The following is a 9,841-nucleotide window of genomic DNA, read 5'->3' on the forward strand; positions in this document are numbered from 1 at the left end:
GACTTTTGCAAGCAATAATTTATTTGGGTCTGCTTGGTTCTGGACAAAGTTAAAAGTATAATATATATGCATTATAAAAAAACAATTAACTAAAAATCACTGAATAATTTTAGTGTACACCTTTTTCTTTTTCTTATATTTGATGAATTGCATTGAAGCTGATATACCCTTTGTGTTAAATAATAGAAACTGAAAATAAAATTAGTTTAGATATTGATTATCCTTTTCTTACATTTACAAAGCATAGTCTATAATCATACTATTTACCTTAAAATCCGAGTAACAATTAAACTTATATTGTAGTTTTAAAGATATGTGATTTAGTCCAATACCAATTGATAAACAAAGAGTTAAATATATAAATTGAAGAATAAAGTAAGTTACACCAGTGTACGAGCCCAGTCTCGACCTCGAGCTACGACAGTCTCGAGGTGGGTTAGTAAGAATAGTAAATTATAAGGCAACTCTGACGAAGAGTAAGCAAGAAAGTGATGAATGTATATTCTCCTATAAATAAATCGTGTGTTACAAATGAATGGACTCCCCTTTATATAATAGGGGAGTCCTAAATAAGATACATTTCTAATTATAGTAGGAAATCTTATTGGACAGTTGTCTAACTGCCAAGGACAAATCCGTTCCGAAATTTACGCCGTGATCTTAGGGCCGTTGCGGGAACTCGCTATTTATGTTACTAATCCATAATGGTATTATCACGAAGTTGGTCATACCCGGCCTTGGTTTTCATCGAGCACTTCGATCTTCAAGTTCTATACTCCGCCAACGGGCTCGAGCCAGGTCCGTTTCGAGCTTATTCTCGAAGCAACTCCTCGAACCTACGAAATCGGGCATACCTGATTTCGACCGTATACACCTACAAAATCACATGTTCTAATCTTTTCTATGACAAAACAATTTTTTGTTTTTATTTCTTTTATCACACTTTTTATGTACTTTCGTTCCAAAAAACTTGCATAGAGATTTTAGTAATTAAAAAAGAAAGACCAAGTGATGTAGAGATCGCTTGCTTAGTTGGTGAAGCGTCTTCAAACTAGTATAACGAATGTTCCACCTTTTTGGCTTAATTATTTCGTGTTTGGAATTCGTTGGTCCAACTAATTTAAATTCATATATATTATAAAATGTTAATTATGAAAATTTTAGTACTCCCTATCAAGGAAAACTCAATTTTAAGAGTTTAACATCGAAATTTCATATTAAAGATGAGGAAACCTTATTATTCTGTTGCGCTTTTCAACAATTAGCCAGTGTACGCACTCATCACCTCGTGTACGGTGAGCAGCCAATTAATTATGCCTTTTTCTTTTTCTTCAGCTTTACTCTGCTTAATTAGGCTCATTAATGGTTTAGTCATGTATATATAAGTTTCTGTTTATGTTTTTGAAAAGTGACATACATATAATCTGTATATTTGGTTTAGTCATGCATTTGGGTTTTTTGGGTATTCGATATCTTGGCTTTTAACCGAATCAATTTAAGGTGATACAAGCTTAGAAGTTAAGAGATCATATAATTATGTCTTATTTATTAATTGTGTTTTCAGACCTCCTATCATGTTACTGTTTTTTTTCCCGTTTTATACACTTTTATTTACTTAATTATGTTCTCATTACGTCCCATTATGTGATTCTTTTTATTGGTCCACAAATTAGAAAGATCCTTTTTTTTAATAATCTGACAATCCCCGAGGCAAATCCAGGATTTAAGTTTTGTAGGTTTAACTTTAAGGTTCGTAGCATTGAATGTATTTTTAAAATTATGGGTTGAGACCTACTATTTGTTTCACTTTTAGTTTATTTTTTAAACATGAATTTATGTTCCGTATCAAAAGTACCCGGGTTACAACACTCCATCTGCCCGTCCCCAAGGACCAGGGGTAGGCTAAAGGGAGGCAAGCGGTTCAATTTAATCTCCTTCAAAGGAAAGTGGTACTACGTAAATAGGAGAAAAAGTAATTTTTTTTTGTTAGGTATGAGCTGTTGAATCCACTTGACATGAGGAAAGTTTCTGATGTAGTGGAAAAGGTGTTCAAAAATTGCTTTAGCTCACATGTTCAATTCTAGGTGTGACACTCTAGTATTTTTTTCGGATCTCCTTGTATGAATTCTGGCTCCATGAACTCGATGAATAATGTACCAGAGTCTCTACCCTTCTCCACTTGAATACCAAGCTTTTATCTGCTGCAGGATTCGAACCCTGACGTGCGCCTAAAACAATTCACATGTTGTGTTCTTGCCACTAGACCAAAGCCTTTGCGGCTAGCAAATACTCAGCAACTAGAGAGATTATACTTTTATTTATTTAATTATGTGTTCAATGTTCTTTTTCTTGAGCGATACGTGTGGATTCTCATACCATGTTAAATCTATTTGTATTTCTACTCCATCGAAAAGTTTAAGCTATTAGAAAAGGCGTACTTTATTTATTTAATTATCTCTTTAACCAAAGTTATGATGGGTGGTTATTGTTCTTTAAAGTGATGATGTCCTCTTTATAGAGTATCAAGTGTTAAGACTTCAGAGAAAGCTGACTCTTTACCCCTTCAACAATTGAACAATGAATTCAGCTGAATGTTATGGAACTTTTAACAAGTTATAGGTTTTTGTAAATATTGATGTTGTGTGAATGTAAAAATTCAATGTTACTAGAGGGCAACATTGACACAATGAAAAAGTTGCTCCTTTGGTTAGTTGCAGGTCATGTGTTCCAGGCGTGGAAGAATCATCTTAGCATAAATCCAAAGGGAAGGCTGCTTATATTATATGCCCGCTCTCCTCCTACCCTACGGAGCATTTTCTGCACGGGGTAAGCCTTTTCTTTTCTTTTTTTTGGTAAAAAATATCTTTAGTTAACTCACATTGAGTATATTCATTTTCGTTTGCCTCTGATCGTTGTTTCAGCAGAGGTCTTGACATTGGTAATGGAATTTAAGAAGCTTCAAGATAGGTAGTGGATAGGTAGTGAACTGATTTGTTTGTGGATGTGGGGAAAGGTTGGGGATAGGAGTGAAGTTGTTGCTCTGATCTGTTCGTTTTAAAAGCTGAATCCCATTAAAATGGGGCGACTGGGATTGAAGGGCTGTGATATAATGTATGACATATCCCGTTTACAGAGAAAGAGGGTGCACTATTGCAATAATGGTGCAGAGTTTGAGAATAGTGATGTTGTTCGTTTTAAAAAACAGATTAGAAAGACTAAGAATGTGGATGAAGACTATGTACAGTTTTTGATGCTTCTCTATAACTATGATAAAGATTCTCAGTCATACACAAACGGAGGTGGAAATGAAGGTTTCACTGTTCCTAGGGATAGGCTTAATCATGAAGATGACGAGGACGAGGACGAGGACGAGGATGACCCGGAATACATGAAATTTTTGGCTAATGCTAAGCCAAATGGCAAATCGTATGTGGTTAAAATTGATAGAGAGGATGGGTTTCCTGTGTTTGTAGAGTATGAGAAAGAGGATGGATCTGACGAGGAGTGCGAACTTTCAGGACAGAGAAAACAACAAGATGCTGGGGATGCAAAGGATTTAGGTAATGTCAGTAGCAAAGATAAAGTAGAAAGTCAGCCATTTTCAAGAACTGTCCTGGAAAATGATAATGATGGATCAGCAGGAGATAGCGATGTGATATTTGAGCCTTTTGATTCTCAGAAAGAAAAGAGGCTTATGAACCAGAAGCTTAACAGGGGGGAAAATGGTGCGTTCAAGAGGCGTCGGAAGGGTGAGACAAAGAATAAGTCAAATAAGAAGCGTAAGACAGAGAAAGGGAGAAAACCAGCTAATATCACTACCAAAGAAGAGGCATCTGATGTAGATGAAGACTATTCCTTACTTTTGGAGAAATTTATAAGCAAGAATTGGCGCTTGAAAACCTCATTTATTAGGAAATTTAAGGTAAAGGGGAAAAATGATGCATTCAAGAAAAAGAAGAAAAAGAGGCTTACGGGCCAGAAAAATAGTGTGAACCAGAATGATGCATCCAAGAGGCAGGGAAAGGATGAGAAAAAGAAGAGGTCAAGTAAAAAGAAGACGACTCGAAAAAGGAGAAAATCAGCAAATGTCACTGCCAATGAAGAGGTAACGGGGGCAAAATCAGCAATTGTCCCTGTCAAAGAAGAGGTAGCTAATGTAGATGAAGCTTCATTTAAAAGTGGTCACGATTTTGAAAGCAAAGCTGATGAAGAAGATCTTGAAATACTTGTTAACGATAATGGTAAAGTTGGGAAAGAAGGAAGCTCTAGTCTCATGGAAGCTTCTTCAGCTAAACACTATGAAAGTGTATGATCCTCGTACTCCTCCCCTTTTTATTTTACCCTCCCCACACCTCCTTGCTTTCTTAGTTAATTTAAAGTTTCTGGAAAATATTCCACTCTGATTCTTATATACTGATGATATAATGAATATTAAGGTTGAGGATACCTGCCCAACGGAAACCGTGCATTCTGATTTCTGGTGGAAAGTCAAGGCCCTTCTTGAGAAGCCTTACGATCAAACGGAATATATAGGACTGTGGAAAGCTGTCAAAATTAAAAAGTTTACTGAAAGGAATATGGACTTGCGTAATGGGGGAATATCTTACCCGACAAGGGTAATGGGAAAATCATATTTGGATCACTATGAAGGTGAGATAAGCATCTTAAATTATTATTATTTTATTGCAGTATTGTGATGCGTTGCTTTACATTTCAAAGTATCGGTACTTCTCCACTTGCCCTGCTTCCTTAGGAAAAAAAAAGAAGATCTAGGATGCGCTTCAAGCCTTTGGTATAAGATTTTGACGTATCTCTAGTGTATAGATAATCATTCATGAGCCTAGAAGGTTGTCCTAGTATGAATACCCGACTACACCTGTGTGCAAGGGTTGGAAAAATAGGACAAGTTGCCATTTAATTGTTGAACTATCCAAGAGAACAGCTAAAGAAGTGATACCTTTGGCTAAGTATCACATTGTTGAAAAGGTAATATGCTTGAGTTGGACTTTAACCAATAGAAAACTCCCCAGTTTTCTCCTTCCTGAAGTACCTGGCCACCTGTAAAGGTAAATTATAACCAGATTGCAGATATTTGCCAAGTTTTCTATCAATTTCTAGAAATTCTTTCGTGATCTCTTGGTGTAATAATGTTGTGGCAGTAATTAAAAATTATTCCTTGAGAGCCTCAAACATATTAAAAGCCAATATACATGCATATATGAAGAATTATGTCATGATCTCATTTGGTTTTTGAACAATTTTCTCGCAATCCAAAAAAAAAGTTTTCGAATCAATTTTCTATTTTGGAAGTCCTCCCTTATTACTGTCATCTAAAGAAGATTTTACCTCTAGCATATCGATTTTACACTCTATGGTAAGTGATTTTCTTTCTACAGCAATCTGTATCTTGGTTAACAAAAATAAACAAGCTTGGGATATTTGGGATTTTTGGCCTTTTGATTTTCTAAACATATACATTTATAGAGGAGGCTTCTTTTCTCACTTCCTTTACTCCTTAGCATAATTGAAGGTTGTTCAAAAGTTAATTCCACCGGGCTGCCCTTCACCTTAATCTAAATTTTCTTGGACATTTTTGCTTTGTATTCTCTGCAGTTGATACTGCAAACAGCATTTGATCTCTATGCTTCTGTTAATCTTTATTTTAATTTCACTTAATGACATTATGTAATGATTGTCCGCTTTAAATGTGCAGACCTTCATGAAAGACTTAAAGAAGTTGACGACGACAACAGAAAAAAGTTATACATCTTGCGTGGCTTTTTCTTTTGGTTACAGGTGAGTTGCTCAAACAAGTGAACTAACTGATCAATATAAAAAGAAATTACTTTATGGATATTAGTTTTAAGTACACGACTTACCATATTTCACAATCATAAAATGTAGTCCAAGTAGATGTCTTGAGAAAGCAATTATTAACCTAATCCTTTTAGTAATAATAGATAACATAATAAATTCCTCTGACCTCATTAATAGTAATTATGTTTTGTATTCCGGCAATAGTTATGTCTCATATGCTTAAAGTAGGTAAGGATCTGACCAGTCAACATATCGACAAGTGACAATATAAATGCAGCACTCCATGGAGTACTTTTGTAGCCAAAGCCAAGCTTCATCGTCCTCGATTGTTTTCTGGATAATCAAATTTAGTAACTTGTTCCTTATGAAATTTTTTAGTAATTTATTACGTAAGCAAATCATTTGGTGTTATTGTTAAATGAACTGAAGTTTACAAGAAACAGTCAACATGCAAAATGATTGGCCTATATTTAAACTTTCAAGTGATTTGCAGAATCAAATGTTTGGAAGATCGATAACCTGATCCAGTTGAAGCTAGCATTTTCTCTTTTTTGGTTTTTCATTAGGCTTAGTTTAAGCTTTAAAAACCTAATTTTCATATTCATATGCTGGTTGCTTGCAACTATTATAAAAGTGACTTGAGCATTCTCATTCGGCTAGTGTGAGGAATTTCAGCATGAGGGAAATGAGAAGAAATTCCATACTTGCATTGAAACAGTGTTTACATTAATCCTACATTTGAGGCAATGGCGTTTGGGTTCTTACTATGTTCTGTTCATCACATTTTTAGTTACACAAATTTAATTTTACAATATAAGCTCCAAGTTTGTTCTTCTGTGGTTGCTAGAATCTCACACAGGAAGGAGCCTTCAGGCCTTGGACCAATCCGGAGTGGCTTTCGTTGGTGGCTAAATCTAGCTAAAAGCCATGTGTTGCGATTCTTACTTTTTCTGATTAATCAAGCCGCAACAATCTTGTGAAAAAATGTTACTGAAGTATGTAATGGTGAAGTCAGAAATTATACAGTCATTATCTGTTTTGTATAATTTAGTAGGATATTGAAGTCCATGTATCATGCAGGGAAAAAAACCCGAGTGGATTATCCTGCTATTTTTGTCCTTTTGGGGGCTAAGAACATTCTAGTACTCTTCTGGAAGATTTCCCACCCCTCGAAGCCTGGTATAATCCCCTGGAATTTTGTTATATTAAAATGGCTGTTGTTGATTTACCTGTAGTTACTATTTAGAAAGGGTGTAAACGGATTTGAAGTCAATGTATGCGAAGAAATTGGGTGAAATCTTTATCTACTTATGTCTGATTTCTTCTTTTCCTTTTCTGGTCTGTTCTGTTGCCTGTTCACTTTCTCTTGTTGTATCGCTCTCTGAAAAACAATTTGAAAGGCGTAGGTGAAATGGACCTTCCTTTGCTCCTATCTGTGGCAATAAGACTTTTGCATTAGTCTCAGGTCAGGGACATAGCCATGTATTACGAGATTAGGCCGCTAATTATTAATTAATAATAAAAGAGGTATCGAATCTTTGCTTTAACAACTTTCAAAGTTGCACTAGCGCACCTGAGGACCTTTGACCATAAAGATCAACCTACGTATGTCCATGTAGATGTTGTAACTGAGTATCTTAGGTCACTGCAGTTTTAGAAGGTTTTCCTTTATTTGGACTGTTAGTTTCTCATTTCCTTTTCCAGAAAGAAGGTAGAGCTGGCAGTTGCCGAGGGTCTATTGGAAACAGTCTCTCTATCCTCACAAGGTAGGGGTAAAGTATGCGTCGTACATACTACTTGTATGCGGTGAAATTAGAGGGTCCAATTCCTCATCATCGAGGTACCTCAGAAGACCATCTCGAAGTCTTGAGACTACAAGGCTATGGTTAAGTTTCCTCCTTCGAGGTTCGTCGATACCCGACCTTGGGACAATGTTGACTGCGGCTACGGTAGAAATGGGGAGTTTTCAAGGCACATGACTAGGATTGACAGAGCCTAGTGGGCTACCCTAACCCTTAATCAAGGTGTCATCTAGTTGTCCCATTTTCGCTTCTTTATCATTAATGTATTTTGTATCATGTTCGATTTTCCCTCCTATATAAAGGAGATCCTTGTTATTTTATAAAACTTTGTTGCTTCAGTTGCTCCACACGAAATATACAAGAACATTCTCTTTGCTCTCTAACATATTCTCTTGATATTATTGCTTTCGTTTATTATCTTCATTATTGTTCATCATTTATTGCTTATCATTGACTATAAAGAGCCTTCGTTGATTTTATCATAGCTGTTAGCCATACTTCGAATGCCTACGATAGCTCCCAGCCGGGCACCGGAATCGACCTCGAGGCCTCGATTATTGACCTATCGGTTTGGTTATCACCTTATCCCTAACTCTTATCTCGTTTCCAAGTCTCACACATAGCATCAACTGCTTAACAACTAACATAAATATAGATCACGTATTTTTAGAGTCCCATAATCAAATTTAATTGTTATTACCATTTTCACGGTAAACAGTTTGGCGCCCACCGTGGGGCTAAAAATAATAATGATTATTTTCTTGCTGGTTTTACTACATAACGCAAGTTATCTTTCACGCTTTCTCTTGTCCAAGATCTTCGATTTCAGGTCGAAATGTCTAACTCAGTGAATGGAGGTGAAAACAACAATCTTGAGGACCACGGATAAAACGGTGTGGGGGTTGTCACACCTCCTTTTTCCGCACCCGAAAGGGTGCAAGGGAGTTTTTCCAATTAAAGGACAATCGAAATGGGATTGGTTTATTAATTTCAGAGTCGCCACTTGGGAGATTTAGGGTGTCCCAAGTCACCAATTTTAATCCCGAATCGAGGAAAAATAATGACTCTATATTACAGCCTGCATACCAGAAATCCGGATAAGGAATTCTGTTAACCCGGGAGAAGGTGTTAGGCATTTCCGAGTTCCGTGGTTCTAGCACGGTCGCTCAACTGTCATATTCGGCTTATTTATCTGATTTTAAATACAATTATGAACCAATGTGCCAATTTTAACTTTTTACCGCTTTATTACTGTTATTTCAAAAGAATGTGAACATCGCTTAAAACACGTCTTTGGATTGCGTCACATGAAATGCACCCACAATCCAGAACGCATCTTATTTGATGTTTTGGGATCGGGATTTGGGTCACATGAAATGCACGCCCAAGTTTAAGAAAATAGATTATTAAACACGCGCCTAAAGAGACTATCGTGTTATTATTTTGGGAAGGCCACGAAATTCACTAAGCGGCCCTCCTGAATTCTAAGTAATTTAAAACGAATATTTACTGAGGGCCCCGCAATTTGTATTTTTTATTCGGCGAGGCTCATCTCATTCTTATTTTTAAAAGGATATCCTATAGCAACTACGTTTCTTGTCGTGTTCGTCTCTATCAATTGAAAGCAGTGGATAGTCCTAATTAATTACATGTTTGCGAATTGTTCGTAGCAACATTCAGAAAAGCTTGAAAATCAGAAATGAGGCTGCATGTGCAATCAGCCGAACAAATAATCATGGGCCCGAATCCAGCCCATGCGTGAAAGGCCAGACCTGGGCCACTGCTTGTCCGATGCGGACCTGCCCGGTCTGTTTTGACCTGGGCTCGACCTTTATGAGGTTGAGGCCCTGAATTTGTGCTCTTTATCTTAAAACATGATCTTTAGGGTTATACATGGCAATTTATTAGAAAGGAAAGAACCTATTTACAGTATACGGATTTCATGCTTGGACTATATCACAGGCTCATACTATACCATTGAACTAAGTGGGAGATACCACCTACTGCCTTGGGCATACTCTCATCATCAACCTATATGCACATTCTAGCATTCAACTACCATACATTGACATTTATAGGCATGAAGACTGTCTCTAGTACCCAGAACGAAATGTAAAAACTATTACACATTACATGAATGTTTAATATAACAATCTATGTGCAAGAGTCATCCTTCAAGATTCTTCATTTTTGCATTCATACTCATTTTTCAATTACATTTC

General features: G+C 36.5%; 1 protein-coding gene across 3 annotated transcripts; it reads left to right on the forward strand.

The window, feature by feature from the left end:
- Positions 1 to 2,705: 2,705 nt before the first annotated feature.
- LOC107761495 (uncharacterized) lies at positions 2,706 to 7,124 on the forward strand. 3 transcript variants are annotated; one of them, XR_001642605.2, is made up of 6 exons: positions 2,706 to 2,826; positions 2,925 to 4,306; positions 4,437 to 4,650; positions 5,714 to 5,796; positions 6,665 to 6,812; positions 6,898 to 7,124. XR_001642605.2 is itself a non-coding variant. In XM_016579716.2 (5 exons), the coding sequence occupies exons 2-5, from the start codon at positions 3,077 to 3,079 to the stop codon at positions 6,737 to 6,739; spliced, it is 1,602 nt and encodes a 533-aa protein (XP_016435202.1). In that variant the 5' UTR covers positions 2,706 to 2,826; positions 2,925 to 3,076; the 3' UTR covers positions 6,740 to 7,124. The 3 variants fall into 3 exon arrangements, 2 of the variants coding, with proteins under 2 accessions (XP_016435202.1, XP_016435203.1); XM_016579716.2 differs by having other exon boundaries at positions 6,665 to 7,124; XM_016579717.2 differs by having other exon boundaries at positions 2,712 to 2,826; positions 2,922 to 4,306; positions 6,665 to 7,124.
- Positions 7,125 to 9,841: the final 2,717 nt, after the last annotated feature.

Source organism: Nicotiana tabacum, chromosome 20 (assembly GCF_000715075.1).
Source record: "Nicotiana tabacum cultivar K326 chromosome 20, ASM71507v2, whole genome shotgun sequence".
Classification (NCBI taxonomy): Eukaryota; Viridiplantae; Streptophyta; class Magnoliopsida; order Solanales; family Solanaceae; genus Nicotiana; species Nicotiana tabacum.